The 19,816-nt window shown below is 38.7% G+C and overlaps 1 protein-coding gene across 1 annotated transcript in view; it reads right to left on the bottom strand.

The window, feature by feature from the left end:
* The window catches only part of ZFHX4 (zinc finger homeobox 4), a 214,008-nt gene that overhangs the window by 167,665 nt on the left and 26,527 nt on the right, over window positions 1-19,816 (bottom strand). The window contains exon 3 of the mRNA XM_004697739.2: window positions 19,190-19,692. Coding sequence (XP_004697796.1) covers window positions 19,190-19,692 — 503 coding nt within the window. The remainder of the gene's footprint in view (window positions 1-19,189; window positions 19,693-19,816) is intronic.

Here is a 19,816-nt window from a genome sequence, read left to right on the forward strand (position 1 = left end):
TAGCATCTGGGGTCTTAAAGGCTTGAAGATAAACAAGCGGCCAACTAGCTCAGAAGCAACAAAGCCCACATGGAAGAAGCACACCAGTACGTGTGACCATGAGCTGTCAAAGGGATCGAGCTGTCAGGCATCAAGGAACAAGAAATCATGTCATTGTAAAGGTGGGTGAGTGCAGAGTGGAGACTCAGAGTCCATCAGTAGACAACTGAACACCCCCTTGCTGAGGGGCTGTGGGGAGGAGATGAGCCAATAATTTATGAATTATGAAGGGTTCATGAGGGAGGGAGGAGTGGGAAAATGAGGAACTGATATTAAGGGCTAAAGTAGAAGGCAAATGTTTTGAGAATGATGAGGGCAACAAATGTACCAATGTGCTCGATACAATGGATGTATGTGTGGATTGTGATAAGAGTTGTACAGCCCCCAATAAAATGATTTAATTATTTTTTTTAAAAAAATATATAGATAAAGGAAAAAAAAGAACGGTACCGTTGTGAAGCATCGCTCAGCTGCAAACTGACTAGTTGATGATGAGCCCCCACCCCCCCCCCACCCCCACTGCTATCCAGGAGAACGATGTGGCAGTCTGTTTCCATGAAGATTTACAGCCTTGGAAACCCCGTGGTGTCCTTCTACCCTGCCCTATGGGTGTCACTGAGAATCAACCCAGGTGGAGGACTGGTTGCACAACCTTTAAATGCTGGATTGCTAACTGAGAGGCAAGAGAAAAGACCCAGTGATCTGTTCGTGAGGCGATGACAGATAGGCTAGAGAAGCCGCTGTACGGTTCCACTCTATTAGACAGGGTCACCATGAGTTAGAATCGATGCTATGACACGTATGTTAGGGATCTTCAGCTTTGTCCCACAAGTTGCAGGGCCGCAATGAAGGTATTTACACAAGGTATAGTCGCCAATTTTTTTGTTTGAGATACTTTAATCCTGTTAAAAGAGATACTAGGAAAATAAATCTTTGGGGCAAAGAACTGGATGCTAAGCAGTAATTCGTGGCTTTAGGCTTTGTCAAGGTTGTTAAGGAGAAAGTGTTAAGGAGTGAGAGGAAGCAAAGAAAGCACCTAAGTAAATATTCCTTGAAGTGGAAGACAGTATTGTTAGGCACTGAACTAGAAATATTCATCTATAACAGACATAAATTCAAAACAGATATAAAATAAATATCTATAAATTTATATATAACAGATATAAATTAAATGAGTTCAGGTTATGATATATTAGATTTCAGGTACTTGTGGAACACCAATAAATAATTGAATATGTAAGCATAAATGTCAGTTCTCCAGGGTTCTGACTAGACATAGGAATTTTAAAGGCAATAGCATGCAAATAGATAACATTTGAATGGATAAAAGAAAACACATAGAGAGTAAGATATGAAGGGTAGAACCTAGAAAAATACCACTTTTGAAAGGGCAGACACAGAAGAATCTGAGAGATCAGAAGGAAAAGTGACAATGCCAAGCCAAATGCAAACATGACAACTTCTACAATAAGGAGCTGACAACTATTACCTACTAGCTCCCGCACAGGTAAATAAGTAAATTAAGGGAGAGAGTTCCAAAATTGTGGAAAACAGTTTATCAAGAGGTAAAAATGAAGACCTTGGGGATGAAAAAGCTTACATATGATAGACAAGGAAAAGAATAATTTTGTTTTAAGAACGGAAAAAAATTAATGTGCTCATATTATTATATTTATAAACTGAAGGAAATGAGCAAGTAGTAATCAGATAGCATTTATTGAACATGTACTTGGGAGCCAATAATCTTTAAATTCTTTAAATATATTAATTCACTTAATCTTCACAGAAACAACTAGGTAGCCAATCACTATCAGCATTTTGAAAATGAGTAAACTAAGACATTGAGAGCTTCATTAATTTCTCCAAGGTTAAATAGATAGAACAGTGACTGTGCTGAGATCTGCACCCAGTCTGTCTGGGGTCAGCACCCACACTATTCAACGAGACACTTTATCACAGTAAAGATACTGCATTGGGACAGGGTTATAGGCTTTTGCAGTTGCAATTCGTTAACATAAGGTCACATTGGAGTATGATGGGTACTACTAACACAATATGGCTGGTGCCCTTCTTTTTCAAAAAGAGAGAGAGAACATGAAAGAAGAGAACAGAGTGATTTAGCTGCAGCCCCGGAACACCAATGATTACAGACACCACTAGATCCTCGAAAAAGGCAAGAAGGATATGCTCCACAAGTCTTTGGGGAGGGAGGAGATGTCAGGGGAGGGGGGATACGGACTGACCAACATCCTGAACTTGGAATGCACTAGCCTCCAGAACGAAGAGGAGAAGAGACAAGAATATCCCAACACCATGAGAAGACAGAGAATACCAAAAAAGGGAAGGGGGACATGTGAAGACAGAGGCAGACTGGTGTTTGCCGCACATTAAGGAATCAGGAGGCGGCTGGAAGACGGAAAAGTGAAAACACGCTATTCACAGAACTGCAGAAAAACCTTAGGCCTGTGTTCCCCTAACTGTATGAGAATAGATGTCTGTAATTCTAAGTCACCATGTTGTGGTAATTGTTACAGCAAGTAGGAGGACAGTTCCAGGGGAAGGCTTTGCCTAGGGCAGAGTGGTTTTAGGAGCAGATCTTGGAAAGGGGGCTCCCATGCCCTAAGAAAGGAGATTGTGGTAGATATAAAATTGTTTGTCAATTTGAGGATTGAGAGTGTAGGGGTGGAGGCTAGCTTGTCAATCAGATCATAGCCAATGAGGCCTCTGTGTGGGCATGGCCTTCTCCTGAGAATTCTGGGAAATCCAGTACTTCCTCTTTGGAGGTGGGAGACTCTCTGCTCACACCCTGGGAGACATAGCAGCTGACAAGACACATGGACCCACCCTGATGCAGAGACCCCGGCCAGCTCTGAGATGTTCCCAATGACACTGGATCCAAAGACTTTCTACCCACAGGCTTGCAATCTTCTGAACACGGCCTCATTGCATGTGTTTCATGAGTCTGAAGAGGAGGTTATATAGATCGGTATTGGACATATGGGCTAATATCGGACTTATGGACATGATCTGGACTGGGCTGGAATGTTTTCTCAATGTTCAATTGCTCTTATATAAAAATCTCTTTCTTATATACATATGTCTGTCCATGGATTTGTTTCTCTAGTCTACTCAGACTAACACAGAGACAAAGAAGTAATGACAGAGGGAATTAGAGATTTTATCTCAGGGAAGATGGGGGAATGAGAAATGGCAAATTAGGAGCCATTCACCAATGGCAAAGTCAAAGTCATCACCATCACCGAGCTCATAGGCCAAGGTAGAACAGATAAGGACAATGGGGCATTGAGAATGTGATGCATATTTGAAATTCCCTTTAAATAGGGAAAACCCTGTCGTGGTACACGTGGTACAGGACAAGTTCTGAAGGGCAGTAATGAGAATCCAGTTAACATTGCTGCTGTGTTTGCTGTGGGATGGTGGCACAGCGACCCCATGTGCAACAACCACCACAGCAAACACGAATGCCAAGCCCTGTGGTCTCTTCACAATGGGCTCAACAATCAGCACTCCTCGCCGAGGTGCACACCAGGATGCAGGAAAGCAGACATCCACACGAACGCTTTCAAACAGAGGCTCACAGCGTCCGTGTTCCGAATAGCCAAAAAGCGGGGACAACCGAACCCTCAATCAACGGATGAAAACGTTCTGGAAATTGATGTATCCATAGAACACCATGTTTTGGCAATGGAAAACGAGTGAAGTGACAGCACAGTCTACAACACGTGGTAACCTTGAAAGCAGTATGCTTAGTGAAAGAAGCCAGTCACAAAAACCCAACTTCTCCACGTATGACTCTATTTAGATGCAATGTTCACAACACACAAATCTATAGAGACAGAAAGTAGATTAAGGGTGGTCCAGGGAGTGAGTGGCAGTGATACGAAGAAAGGAGGTGGCTATACTGCACAGGGCTTCTTTTGGGGGATAATAAAGATATACTTGAATTGATTGTGGTGATAACTGTAAGACTCTGTGAATAGCCTCAAAACAATTACATTGTATGCATTAGATGGGTGAGTAATGTAGTATGTGAATTGTACCTCAATACAGCTAGTAGGATAAAAAGAAGCGAGTGGTCTCACCATTCACCGCATGGTCAAAATCAATGATGTAGCATTTGAGTGCCTTTCTCTTCTAATCTAGAATTCCTTTCTTCAAAATTTTAGTAACACTTTCCTATATAATTATATGCTTATATGTTGATATCGATGTCTTATTCTATCATCTCCCCATTGTAGATACTGTACTCAATATCTGATCAACTTCAGAAAACACTTGGTCTAGTTATCTAATTCCTGGATATCAAGAAAAGTTCTTAATCCAAATGTCTCCTGGTATCATTGTGGCTTTTAAGAACAAATGAAAGAAGAAAGTACTAATTAGGTAGGCATTGATATTGAGGAAATCTTTGCTTTAAAAGAGTAGCCATGGTGGGGAACGTGGTTAATGTGCTCAGCTGCTAAACAGTAGGTTCAGGTTATGAACCCCCAGCCACTCTGCAGGAGAACGTAGTCAGCTTCCAATCCTTATAGACTCTGTCCTACTGGGTTGCTCTGAGTTGCAATATCCTCAACAGCAATGGGTATGGATTGGGCTTTGGTTTTGCTTAAAAATAATAATTTTTTTAAGTTCTAAAAGATTTTATGCTACCGCCTTTATGAAGGGAGAACTGGTCCCAAGTAAGATCTGGATCTGACTTTTTAAAGGGAAAATAAAAAGCACTTAATATGCTCCCAAATCAAGGAGCCCGTTTAGTTTGGGGGAACTATCACTTTTCCAAATCATATCCTGTTCCCTCAACCTTTGATTAGCCATGTGTTGCACATAGAACTGATTTCAGTGCTTGTTGGCGAATCTTGCACAACATCTTCAAAGGTTTATTATCTCTAGAGACTGCGAGCATTTCCAGCATGCAGGAAAGCATTTATGCAATCCAGTTAAAAGCAAAATAGGTGGAAATTAATGATTAACCGACAAGCATTATCAATTTTCATTTGATTCAGTCTTCACAGATACCATTCTCACAATCTTAACCTCTCACATACACACACGGCCATGCAGGCTCTGATGTAATCACTTCTATGGCTTCGACCAAGTAAGTGTAAGTAGGTCGCTCTCTTTAGCTAGGTCCACATAGCACAGTTGGAGTACTGGCACTTTGTCTTTGCAATCAACTAGCACATGTCATAGAAATAGATCCATGTTCTAATTCCTTTGAAAAATAATTAAATGGTAAATCTAGGTATCACACACACACACACACACACACACAAAACCCATAAAATTCAAGCTAGTTTATCTGTATTAATTTTCCACTAAATAATTGGGCTATTATCAGTGTAAGTGTATCTACTGTTCTTCAGTAAGGGATACAATGATCTAGTACTTACAATAGAAAGCTATAAGCAAATATTATTTCTGAGAACATATTTTGAAATGAAATAATATAAATGAAAATAAATGCTGAAAAACAAGAAAATAGGTAATTGGGGGAAATATCTATAGCTTTAGCCTTCTACCTCAATGTTTAAGAAAGATTACTAAAAAAAAAAAATTCTACAAAAACATCTTAGTTTTTCCATTATTTGAGAATTAGGAGTCCAAAAGAGGGGAAAAGGGGTATTAATAAATTCCCTTTGCACCTATTTTCAAAGAACTTGGTCATAAGACTAGAAAATAGCTTCTCGGGGAATATTCATCATGGAAAAACTTAGTAGAGTAATTCCATCTGAAAGTATGTGAGTCTTTTAATTGTTGTTGTTTTTCTTAATTATTGGATTTTCTAATGAAATTTAAAATAAGCCAAAACTTGCTTTAACCAAAACATGTCTCCAAAGACATAATCGAGAGGTTTCTGTTTAAAATAGTGTAGTTTCAGGAAATAGGAGAGCCTTTTCTCCCTTCTGAAATACGGGCCGAGTCAAAAAGTATTGCTACCGGAGTTCCTCTTCATGAACATGCAGGGACCAGCGGGTGGCTAGAGACAAGTCCTTTCAGTAGCATGCTTTTCTGAGTCTCATTAAACTCACTGCCATCAAGGTGATGCCATCTTATGAACTCCCTACAGGGCGGAGTAGAATTGCCCCTCTGAGTTTTCAAGACTAACTCTTTAGAAAGAAAGGGAATAGAAAGATCTACCTTTCTCCCTTGGAGCATGCCTGGTGCGTAACCCTTGGGATGCCTTTAAAAACAGGTCCAATCAAAAGAGTGGCTTCAAGGGGATCTACTGTGCCAGTTCGTTATCGGGCACGGAGGTCAGTTCAGAAGGCTATGGCGACTGCTTGGGGGTTTCCAAAAGAGCAATCTTGATAGAGTTGCTCAAAGGGCACAGGGAAAGCACAGGCTTTATTAGAAATAAATTTTATGAAAACTGCATTCGTGAGAAAAGACCTTTTATTTTCTCTTTTCTTTCCCCATCACGACAATGCACGTGTCCATTCTAGAGTTGCAAGGGCTATCTTAGAAGAATTTTGAAGGGAAACCTTACCCCATGCACCAGATAGCATGGGTCTTGCCCCGTCAGACAAATTGCTTTTTGTTATCAAACAGAAACAAAAAGAAAATTGTTTATTTCCTCTGGATATTGGGTATTAATCGTTGCATTTATGTCTGATGGCACCACACTCTACTTTAAGGCAGGTACTACATCTACATGTGTTTTGGCTTCCAAAGAGATGCCTCATAAACTGTCTTTCAAAGGTGATGACAAGTAGACCTGCTACCTGTTTTCCCACAATTCAAAAAATTTATGGCTTTAGCCCCTAAGGACTTCTAGTGTTATTCTCAAATGGTTAGAAATATTCAGAAGTTTCAAAAAAACAGCCTACAATAGTTATCAAATTTTCCTTACATGCTTCACACATGGCAGCTCATAAAGTTTTAGGGAGTGTCTCTGTTGCCAGCTCTATTATCTTATCATATTATCTTAAAGTGAAAAACGATTCTTATTTGTCAAGAAAAGGGCATTTCATCACGAAATGTAACCAATGGAGGCAAGGTCAGTAACCAGCAACTTTGCCTAGGCTGGTGTAACTAGATTCAAGGTTTCCTGAAGCATCGCTACACTCCATTGATAAAAGGAGTTTTAAGATTTGGGGCTCTATATTGGAGACATTAGCAAATTTTGAGAGACAATAAACAGGAAGGATAGGCATTCGAAAGCAATGTTTGAAAGAAAATTCCTGGAACCTCATAGCGTAATGGATCAAAGAAAAAGATAAAAGTTAATAATAATGGAACTAAATGTTTTTCCATTTCTAATAAGTAGCAAGGGAATCGGACTCCCCATCCCCACCCAGTAGTTATAAGGATGCTGGTGAAAGGGGAAGAGAAGGAGTTGCAGGTTATGGACAGACTAGAAGAATAGACTGGGCTCAGTTGTTCCCGTGTAGCAAGTTAATGCTTAGGGAGGCACATTCCCTTCCTCAGGTCAGCAGGGTACCATTTAGTACATTACTGCTGAAGCACCCTGGTGACCTGAACGAATTAATGCAGCTTCCAAAGGTGCTTAACTTGCAAACACTGAGAGCTCAGGCACTAGAAGTGATAAATATTCTATTAGTCTTTTCTATTTAATATACCAAACACCCAAAAATGCCAGTAAAGGGAAGGTTTTAAAGTGAAAATATTCCATTGTGACAGGAATTGTGCAGGTTTTCATTTTAACCAGTAGTTCCTACTTCTAGCTGGTAAATGACCTAATGGATAGAAGTTGTGTTCTAAACGAGACGGCCTCTACCGGTGCAAATTCTAGGTAAACCAGCCAGTTCTTAGATTAACTTATATCTCCAATATTACTTAATGAAACCTGTTGACTGGGAGAAGAAAAAGCATAACAAAAAATTATTAGGACCTAGGCAAAATTGCAATTCCCTTTTTATTTTATTTTCCTATCCTTTGCTCTTCCTACCCCAAAGCCCAAATGTTCCCCGGCAAAGCCTCAGAATGCAGTTTTGAACACGTGTTGAGAAGAGTTCTGGGTTTGAATCTCCGCACAGGCTCTTAGTGTCTGTGAGACTTTGAGCAAGTCTCTTTAAATCTGTTTATTTATATATTAAAAAGGGAATAAAATCAAAGAATTGTTAGACAGAATAAGTAAGATAAGACATACAAAGAGTTTACATTATTACTGTTATCCGTACATATCCCCTGTTTGAACACCACTAACATTTTCACACAACAAAGGAACCCTTGTGAAACAGTGGGTTACACATTGAGCTACTAACTTCAAGGTGAGCTATTCGAACCCCAGGGAAAGATAAAACATAGACTTGGAAACCCAGAGGGGCGATTGTACTATGTCCTGTAGGGTCACTGTGAGTCAGAATCAACTTGAAGGCAGTGAGTTTCAACTTGAAGGCAGTGAGTTTCAACTTGAAGGCAGTGAGTTTCAACTTGAAGGCAGTGAGTTTCAACTTGAAGGCAGTAGAGTTTGGAGGGAATCGGGACGTCATAAAATGTCAATACCATGCGCATCAAAAAGCTTTATCAAAAGAGCAGAAAAATAGCCTAAACACTGGAGGGGGTGGAGGTAGAATCTTCAAGAAGGACATATCCAATAAAATAGAATACAAAAATATGAAATATGATATCCAAAATACATCAGCTCAACAACAAAAAGACAAGCGATCAATTTTTTAAATGGGTGAAGAATATGAGGAGACTTCACCAAAGAGGATGTTTAAGTAGCCAACACACGAACAGATGCTCACAATCACTAGCCAGAGAAAAGGACAGATAAAAAATACCATAAGATGCTATTATCCTCAGACTCTTGCAAAAATGGCACTGATGAAAAATAATCCATACTGAAAAAAGTGCTGGCCAGGATGAGGGGAGATTGAAACCCTTCAATCAGTGCTGCTGGGATTGTAAAGTGGTCCCACCCGGAAACACTAGAAGGATATTACCTTGTACAAGATCCAGCCATTCTACTCTCAAGTACATAACCTAGTGACCTCATCAAAGACATACAGATAGAAACAACCAATGTGCTCATCAATAGGTAAATTATTAAACAAATAATAATACATATGGGCGAGGTTTCCAAAAGTTCATGAAAAATGGACATTTTAAAAATTGTACTTTCCCACAAAATCTTTATAGCGCCCTCATTGGGATTTACACACACCGATCAAGAACAATGCTAAGTCTTTGAAACATCTTATAACATGGATGAGTCTGGAGGACATCATCAGGGTGAAATAAGTCCATTGCAAAGGGATAAATATTGTATGATTTCACTACAACAAAATGATAAAAATAAGATATACAAAAGCCTGTGCTCATTGGTTAAAAAAAGGGACGGATCATCTTGAGCAAAATAAACAGTGCCACACAGACATACAGAAGCGAAAAAGGATGCTTTTGGTAAACACTCTGACATAAAATTTTACAACACACAGCAACAAAAACATGTGTGGTTATATACATGCATGGTGGCACAGGACCGGGGAGTGTCTCATCCTGTTGTACATATAGTTTCTGTGAGTCATAATCAACTCGATGGTACCTAACAATGACAACTACATGTATCTACATATATGTATACACATCTATATAGGGGTCTTCAAACATTTGTCAAAAACAGAATTAAAAGATGAGACTTTTCTGCTAACGTTTTGATGTCCCTCTTCATATGCATACATGTAGACACATCTATACATGTACACACAGATATGTATATGATTATATATGCATTATATGTATACATGTGTTTTTATTCACATACCTAATAAACCACATTGGAGGAATATTTAGAGATACTTCTGAGACATAATCTAACACTTTGTGGGACTGGCACTTCTCAGGTTGAACACTTAGGGCCATAGCCTCATGGAACAACTCATTCAGTTGGAATAATGAAGTTCATGTTCTGATTTGGTGAGTAGTGTGTGAGGTCTTAGCTTGTCAACAGCCATCTATGATATGACTTTTGGACTCTCCTTCTCTGGAGCAAAAGAAAAGGAAGGCCATCAAAGACTCAGAGAAGAAACTAGTTCACAGGATGAAGAGTTCACAGGTACCATGGCTTCATCTACGCACAAAGCAAAAGAACCGAATGTGCCTACAGACCACCACCCTCTGTTCTGATCCAACTACAATAATTGGATCCTGATGAAAATATGAGAAAAAAACATGGAACCGAATTTGAATTCTTTTTTTTTTTTGGAATTCAAATTCTTAATTAGTCTAGACGTTTTGAAACTAGAGGACTCACTTAGACTTTTCCCCTACGCAATCTTTAAACTATGAATTGAAACTCTCTCTTGGGGTCAACTTTGAGCTAAATAATATCTTGTCTTATAAAACAAAGAATAACACCCCTGAGTATTATCCAAATCAAAACTCATCATCCTCAAGTTGTTTTGGACTATAAATCTTTACCGCACCAGACACGCTCATCTTTCTCCCAGGAGAGTCCCGTGGGTTTGAACCACCAACCTTGCAGTTAGGAGCACCCTAAGGTGCTTATGAATAGAATTTACAAAAGTATCTATATGAGACCTAATGGACACCATTTCCTGTAAAGCTAACACAAGAAGGCAAAGGCGCAGGGAGACTAGATTCCTGGAAATGGAACTACCAAAGCAGAAAGAATGAGGAATCTGGCCCATGGTGAAAACATCTCCTCAATGTCACTGAGCAAATAGTGCACAGATAGTTCAAATGGGCACCTAATTTGCTGCATAAACCTGCACTGACATCACAATAAAACATATTGTTTTAAGGTAGTGGCATTTTTTTTAATAATCATTTTATTAGGGGCTGTACAACTCATCACAATCCGTACATACATCATTTGTGTCCAGCACATTAGTACAGAGGTTGACTTCATCATTCTCACAACACCTGCTTTCCACTTGAGCCCTTGGTGTCAGCTCCTCATTTTCCCCCCCTTCCCTCCCCATTCCCCACCTCCCCCTGAACCCTTGATAATTTATAAATTATTATTATTTTATAGTGGCATTTTTTTAAAAGTTAAAATCTTTAGGCAATGCTCTAGAACTGTGCAATAATAACTTTCTGTTCTGATAAGCCAAAATAAATAAATAAAGTTATAAAAAGACCAAGTTTCTAGGAAAAAAGCTTTTTGGGCTTTTTAGGCAATGGTTGACAGAGTTTTAATGTTGATAGTACCTATTACCAGAAAAAGGAATGTTTTTGGTCGGGTTCTTCCCAATACCCTAGAAACCCTGTGTCAACAGTCAGCTGCCAACTGTATAAATGTATAAATAAGGCTCTTCTTGCCACAGGACATGCAATCACAGTCTGAAAATCAATATTTTAAAATTTCAAACACTTTCCTCCCAAGCTGGACTTAACCGATAGAGTTACAATGGGTTATTTCTTTCCACATTTGACCCTGCATGTCACAAATTTTATCAGCAGATAGCCTGGGAGAAATAATTCTTGATACTGCTAGCACTATTTCTTAAACAACAAGGAAGATTTGAATAAAGCTGGAGCCTCTAGTCATTTGTTAACGACAGCTGTATGTTTAACAGGCTCAAGATGGGCGTTTACTTATCTAGGCAATAGGCCTCCCATGCTGCCTAATATTTCCTGTGAGAGGAAGGCTTCAGGAAAATATGAATAAAAAGGATAGGGTCTCAATGCATGTTATACTTAGACAAGCATATTTAACATAGATAATTATGTTAATAGAGCTAAGACATTGTAGTGGGTTACATGTTGCACTGCTAACTGCAAGGGCAGCAGTTCGAACCAACCCAGAATTTCAGGGAAAAAGATAAGACTGTCTGTTCCTGTAAAGATTCACAGACCAGGAAATCCTATATATAGGATCATTATAGGTCATAATCCAGTTGATTGATGTCAATGGGTTGGGTTTTGGCTGTTTTTAAAAATTATGTCAATGACCATAAAACTCTTTTTCTTAAGGAGAAGAAAAACAGAATATTAAGAAAAGATTATAAATCTGAGTGGAATAAAATTGCATAACACGGTAGTCATATGTAACGGCGAAGAAATGGTCATTGCAATAATTTATCTTGAAACAGTATTCTGTCGTAAACTGAATTTTTAGAAATTCTTCAAGAATCATACTGAATGATCGTTCTGCACTGCACTGGTTATATAGAGAGGTTTGCTGACATTGTAATTTGATATTTTACATGTTTTGTTCAGGTGGTTTTCTTCTACATTTCTAGGTAATGCAGGAGCAGCATCTCCCTCACATGAAGGATAACACAAATGGCTCAATGAATAGAAAAACCCATTCTTCCCTTAAACCTCCACCATAACCCTTGCCTCAAACTGATCGACACAGTCTTTCTATGGAACCAGGCAATAGGAGCAAGCCAAGATAAAAGAGATGTTATTTTACAACCATTGTTGTAAAAAAGCATAGGGACATTTGATGGCTACATATATGAAGTCATTGCTTCTTTTTATTTATGTTCCCAGTATCTAATCACCAACTCTAACTCCTATCTTTGATGACAGACATGACTTAGGAAGTAGAACATTAGCAGATGCTTTGTTCCCATAGTAAACTTGAGAGAGATGGCGTATCATCTACCATTTTCAGGGGGCTAAGTAGGGACAGTGGCTGATGGAATTGTTGTTGTTAGACACCACTGAGTCCATTTCAACTCAGAGAGACCCTATGTGCAACAGAATGAAACACTGCCTGGCCCTGCATCGTGCTCACAAGTGTTCTTATATTTGAGCCAATGATTGCCGCCACTGTGTCAACCCATCTTGTCAAGGAGGCATAAGCAGGGTCCATTCAAAATCTGACATAGAGTACTCAATACGTGTTACCAAATTTATTGTAGGTAAAACTGTGATATCATCTGAGCATTCTGAAAACAAAGCTTTGGCCCAAAGACCTATTCCCATCATTCCTCTCCTCTGGTTTCTGATTCTGTCAAGACATTTCCTCATGTGTGATAGGTCTCTATGCCTGGTACCATTTCTTCACTGATTGAAAAATCATATCATTCTAAGGTCTTCTGAAATATACTGACAATTCAAGCAAAAGAACTTTTCAAGGCTTAAATTATCTGAATAATGAACAAATCTCCACGTCTAATTGAACTCAGCCCAAGCAGAGGCTTAGACTCGAAGCAAACTTGGTAAAGAATTTCCAGTAGATCTCAGGCAGGCCAGATGTTCTGGAAGCAGAACCACGGTCATTATGCACATACCCGCTCCTCCTCACTCCACCCTGGGCCAAGGTCCTTTCAGCAGCATGAGGCCTGGGGAACATATGACTCTGGCTGCTTTAGCGTGTGTCATCCCAGCACCTATTTGAGCATTTCAGCAATTTTAAACAAGCTCCACTGACAAGGACAATTAGATAGAAACCAAAGGAACATGCAGGGAGAGTACAGTAATGATCAGATAACACCTTGGTCTGCATTGCCTAAATGACCGCAGGGTGGGTGACACATGAGCAATTTACTACTTTTGGTTAAACCATGCATGTACTTCATGAAAGAGAATGAGCACAAATTACACAAAATGTGTAATGGAAATCACAAACTACTGGTAGTACCAAATTGGTGACTGTGGTTCTGTGGTGGGGTGTGTGTGTGTGTGTGTGTGGTGTGGTGTGTATGTGTGTGTTTAGAAGCAGGCAGATGAGGGAGTCCTCAGGGAGGAGCACTGGGAGCTCATCTTGTCTAACGCCCTGCCCTACTGAGAGCAGCCTGTGCCCTGACAAGTCTACACTGAACTCTCCTACTCTCTCTGCCCACAGATATTAGAAATGTATCCAGCTTCTTCTGTTTCTTTAAAAACAGATAAATAAATCCACCCGAGGGAAGGTGCAGAATCCATGTATACCTTTAGATAGACTACACTCCTTTTAGGAAAAAAAGGCTTCTTCCCTTTAAGTTTTCAGAGAGGTAGTTTTACAGTATGGAATACTGCCAGGAAGAGAAGTTTTAGGTGGCATAAAATAGCGAGAGAGGGAGAGAGAGAGAGAGAGAGAGAGATACCCTGAGAGAGAGAGAGATACCCTGACAGCAGTGTGTGCCTGATGTGTAGTGAGATGGTAGCATTGGCTTAGGGAAGACATGTAGAAAATAAAATTGAAGGGTTCAAAGGATACATTTAACTAATTTTTTTCTGGATTTGGTCTTCTTTTTCTTTGGACATGGCTACAATAAGTTGTTAATGTCATGTATAATGCCTTGTTTCTAGGGTTTTATTTGGATGGATGGATGGATGGATGGATGGATGGATGGATGGATGGATGGATGGATGGACGGACACACGGACGGGCGGATGGATTAGTGGCTGGCTGGCTGACTAGCTAGGGAAGCAGGTAGGTAGGTAAGTAGGCAGGTAGATCACCTTGAGTCATCCCAGTCTTAGAGGACTGTAAGGAGGGTTCTAACTTAGAAAGTTACATTTCACTTGGAGTAAGACATTCCATACTGATGCTGCAGTTGTCAAGGCTGTGCTTAAAAACAGAACTAGACAAAGTGCATAAGACTGAGGCATTACATGTGAAGCACCACTGATCCATTAGTTGCTGTTAATCAACTTGTCTCTATTTGGCCTGTTTATTAGTGATAAGTATTATGCATGCATATATTTTTTACTATAGAAAATGGTTTCATCAACATCTGCCATATCTTTTTGTATGAGAATAAAATCTAATAATTTGAGCTATGATGACTTTTTTAAAACCCATTCTGCAACTGGAATTAAATTTCACACTGTATTTCAACCTTGAAATGAACACAAATATGAAACTCATACAAAAAGTGTAAAAATCTCCATATTTAGGTTCATATTTAGCAACAGAAAAGAATAACATTTGTTTATCTCTGAAAAAAGCTTTCTTTATCTAAACAAATGACTAGAATAAGATTAAGAAAAACCTGTCTTGGTTTCTTATAAGCTCACACATATTCCAATTTCCTTTTGCACAATGACTTTATGCAAATTCATACCACACAATCTCCTGACCTCTTTTACCAGCACACAGGGACAATGACAGTTCAGTAATTGAAGTGGTACCTATCTGGTATGTTCGGCTTTAAATTGCAAGTTGGACTCAGACCTATTGAAATGAAAATATTTGTGATCTGTTATGAATTCCAAACTGATCAGGTTCTTATTTCCCACTAATTAAAAACAAAACAAAACAAGACGAGGTGAAACTAATTATTTTCATTTCTTGCCCACCTATTTTTCTCCAATATGCCTCTTTGTGTTCTTTGCGAGCTTCCCCTACACCTTGATTTTAGTCCTTAACCCTGATTCTTTCATCCATAACATGGATAATGAGAAAACCCCAAAAGTATTCCTTGGGGGAACGTTATACTAAAAGTTATCTAGGACTAAGTCCCACATGTGTTCCTTTGCTCACCATGGAGACAAGCGATTCATTGACTGTTCGCAGCCAGTTTGAAATCCAAATATGAAAACAGCATTATGGAATTCAGACAGACTATCCTGCTTCACTATTTGCAGATGCAGGAAGAAGAAAGCTAGTATAATTAAGGTTTTGACTTTGAACTAGCAACTCTTAACAATACACATAATATTATAAGAGTAGCTGAAATATAGGTGCGGTCGATTATTTGCAGTGTCCTACTTTTTTTTTCTTTAATGCATTCCCTCATTAACTCATTAGTCCATCATTCATCATTCACATATGTATTGAGGACCCATTATGTGAGCACCAGTTCCCTAAAATTTGTAGGGGGTGCAAAGCCATGGAATCTGTAAGAATAAAATCGAATATAACAAACTGGTTACCTAAACAACACTGTTTAGCCTTAAACAGGGCTGACTGCAGCGAGCTATGCATTTAATATGTATTAAGCTCACTTTAAATACACACACACACATTAAAAGAGAAGATTAAGGGCAATCTGCAATCTCGTTTTATTGTTTTAATTTCCTAGACCAATGTTGCTTCCACATTGCAATTTCTGGAGAGAAAAAAATTAAGATATAATAGTCCTTGGCACTTTGGAGTTTTGGAGGATTTCACTTTAAGAAATGAGTAACATTTTCTTAACACAACAAAATTCCTTGAAGAGAAAAAAATCCAAGGAATATAACACTGCCAAAAATGAATACAGCTTTGTTTGTTTTTGTAGTCATCGTTAGCAATAGACATAAAGGTATTCTTTTTCGAGTCCATATGGAAAGATCATCAACACATTCTGCCTCTGGGTCCCTTGCCAAAATACCATAACCCACAAGCCTTCTTACCTTAAACATAAAAGGAAAGGTGTTGTTTTGGTCAAATAAAGAAATAATTTTTACTAGCATACATCTAAAGTTAAAGCTGCCTAAATCCTGCCAAATACATTAAAATAACATCTGTAAAACAGATTTTCATTAAACTGATCAGTTTAAAGTTAAGCAGCTAGGCAGATGATGCTTTTAAGCTAACCCTTAACCTTTCACCTTCAACCTCCTTAAACTAGAATGAGGGCCCACACTTCTTTTAGGTAATACAGCTTCAGTTTGACAATGCAAGTGGTAAAGTGGTCTACCCAAATCATATCGCCACATCGCCACAGTTAGAGTGTTACGCATCAATGTGCTGTCAGTAAGGAGAAAAGCTGCTTTCTTGCAGTTCCGTATTCGTCTTGGAGGCTCTACTTGTCAGCTTCCCTTAAAGTCTAAATAATTCATGATGCCAAATGATGTAAATTAAACTCTTCATGAAAATGAATTTTCTACAGCAGATTATTGTCTAGTCATTAACTCAGAAACTATTTAAGTCTAATTTTAATATTTTAGCCGTATTACACACCGTCATTTTTCCAGGCACAAGCCAATTTGTTAGCTTCTCATTTAAATGCAATTAATATTACTTATGAACCAATTTTATTTTACCAACACAAGGCGACCAACCTTGCTAATGTCCTCATTACTGCCTTTAACATCCTCTCGATCCGACTCTCACTGTTTCTGTAAGTCAGTTTAGAAGTGGCCCCTTCGAATGCTGCTCCTCTGGAGGGTTTGTCTAGTTACTGCTAGGACACAACGAATGTGCCTTGGAGGACATGGTCAAATGGTCATACCAGGATTTAACAGCCCTAACAGTGATCCTTTCGATGTTCTTTCATTTAAGGTAAATTTGTCCAAAGAATAATTCTGTTTGCTTGGGATAGCATTTAAATGCTGCACTACAAGGATGACTGAGCATTTGAATTCTAAGTAAATAAATAGGTGTGTGTGTATAGGAGGGTGGGGGGTGGGGAGCATAGATACCCTCTGGTTCTGGAATTGAAAGCTCTCTCTGCTTTAAATATTCCTCATAATGCTCAAACTTTTAATGTCAATTGATTATTATACATTCAAAGACAGTATCTAACTCTTGCTGTAAAATAACTTTTCAGAGGAACTATTATACCAAGCAAATTGCTCTGCTCAAAGCTAAGTGGTCAATACATAGAATACAATAAACAGATACATTTCACACACACATTTACATAATCAAGCAATTAAATTAAATAGCCTTTCCTGGGAAAGTAAACAATAACACTACCTTTCTTAAGGTGTCCACACGAGCTTAATAAAATAGAAATAAGGTGTACATGTATCTCTTCTATTGACATCATGTTAATTTGAAGTGTTAAAGGAACTGTGTGACTATAAACATTGTTCATGAATATTCTATGTCACTTCCAGGGTCTAGATCTATTACTTATATAAACTTAATGTTTGCCATTTTTTCTTTCTTTCTCCTAGGTATTCAAGAAGTTTGGATAGGTCAGATATCAACAGGAAAAAAGTAGACAATTGAATTGTCAACTATGGCTGCAAAACCTATGAATTATAATACAATTAATCTTTTATACTATATTGTCAATACCATCACCTTCAAGGCCTTCCATCTTGCATTAGGAACTGTACTCCCCTCACACTGTGTAACCCAAATCTAATGCTTTCATTATTGATCCATAGAGTGCCAATATCAGTAGGACAAATTTACAAATTCTCACACTGAGAGTCTTCAGGCGATTATGCCCAGTGCATCAATCTACACTTAGAACTTAAGAAACAGCCCAAGCAAATGGAAACAGATCAACTCAAGCAAATAATTCCTACCCCTAATCTAGAGAGCCACAATCTATTCTTTTTCCATCGTGTGCTTATAATTTCAAACAGCTTTAGAAAAACCATAGTATTATAATCACTGGTTGACTCCTGATAGTATAGTTTTCACTGATTTCTAGTACAAATCAATAGATAACACTTTCAGAATGGATTTTGTAATCATTTTTAGAGCTTGTTACAATGACTAATGGTTTGCAATATTTTCTGAATTTTAATATTCTCTAGACAAAAGAACTTTTTAACTAAGTTACCAAGATAATCATCAAAGAAATGAATGTATTACATTTCTACATGAACCAAAACAATCAAACCAATCCAGGAAGCAAGTGGTAGAAAATAAATTACCCAGTAATTGGAGTTTAGGAAAAAAAGGCAAGACAAGTAAGGTAATAAAAAGTGTTAATCACTTGCACGCATCCAATCCACTGGCATACTTTTTAAGACAGACCAAATACATACACACACACACACACACATATATACATATACATGTCATTTTATGAAAATACCTATCTACTCACTTTTAGGGAAAAAAATGCTAGATAAAAAAAGGTATGCAAAAAGAATCCACAGATTTTACTTTTAAAAATTTTCTACTAATGTCCTAGGAGAGTGTGCTTACTTGATGTGACTACTGGGAACACACAGAAGAAGAAATCTTCATGTTGTTATTGTCTCTGTCACAAATAAAGGCCAATCATTCACAAGACCCAGCAATGAATTTTTTCCTCTGCTCCCTGCAACTGTTAACACTTAGCCAAGAGGTATACTGTCTATAAAAATCCAAGAAATGAGTGGTCTACCGAATATAATGTTATACATGAAAGCACCCCGAAGAAGTTTTGTTGTTGTTTTTTAATTGCAGAAAACCAGCGAAGTAATAGATGCCAGTGACAGGCGTGACTGGGGCACCTGTCATTTAAATAAATTCTCCAGTTTCAGTATTTTTCCTTTCTGGCCCCTCCACCCCAACCCCCTTAACTTGCAGAGTTGTGCTCCAAGCTCTGAAACAGTTAATCCCCTTCTCTACTCTGTGCCAATGCCTATGGATGTCACTGCTTACCTTGTAGAGCTTCAGGGCCGCCTCGTGCCTGTGATTGGTGGTATGCAAGCGTAATTTATCCACACTGTTGGTGTAGTAGTCACAGGCATTACATTTTAGGTGAACAGGGTTGCCAATGGCGATGCACTTCAGCCTCCACTCATTGCTTTTGCCCCCTTCTTTAATGTGAGCCACCAGTTGATATTTCTGCATATGTTTATCGGTCTTGCAGTGGAGCTGGAAGTTCGCTTTGAGCTGTGTGTTGTAGTTACAGAGCTTGCACTGGTAGATATCTCCAATGACGGCCCTCCATTCCTCTTCAGGGAGAGAGCGTTCACTGCTCACATGCACACTTAGAGCCTCCAGGCTGTCAGAGGTGAATTTGTTGCAAACAGCACACTGGAATAGCTTCAGCGCTGGGTCACTGATATAAGGTGACAGCTCTCCTGCAGTAAGGAGGGACAGGTCATCACCCATTAGCTGACCACTGGCAAGCCGGATTTCAGGCGGCAGCTCATTATTTACTACAGGAAAAAAAATTAAACAGAAAAATAGAGACTAGAAAACACAGTACACACAAAGGAATCTGTAAAATAAAGTCTTGACAAGGAATGTGCTTTCTCTAGAGCTTAAACTATAAAAAGCTGT

Source organism: Echinops telfairi, unplaced genomic scaffold (genome assembly GCF_000313985.2).
Source record: "Echinops telfairi isolate 266 unplaced genomic scaffold, ASM31398v2 ScPeMD7_1;HRSCAF=3_0, whole genome shotgun sequence".
NCBI lineage: Eukaryota > Metazoa > Chordata > Mammalia > Afrosoricida > Tenrecidae > Echinops > Echinops telfairi.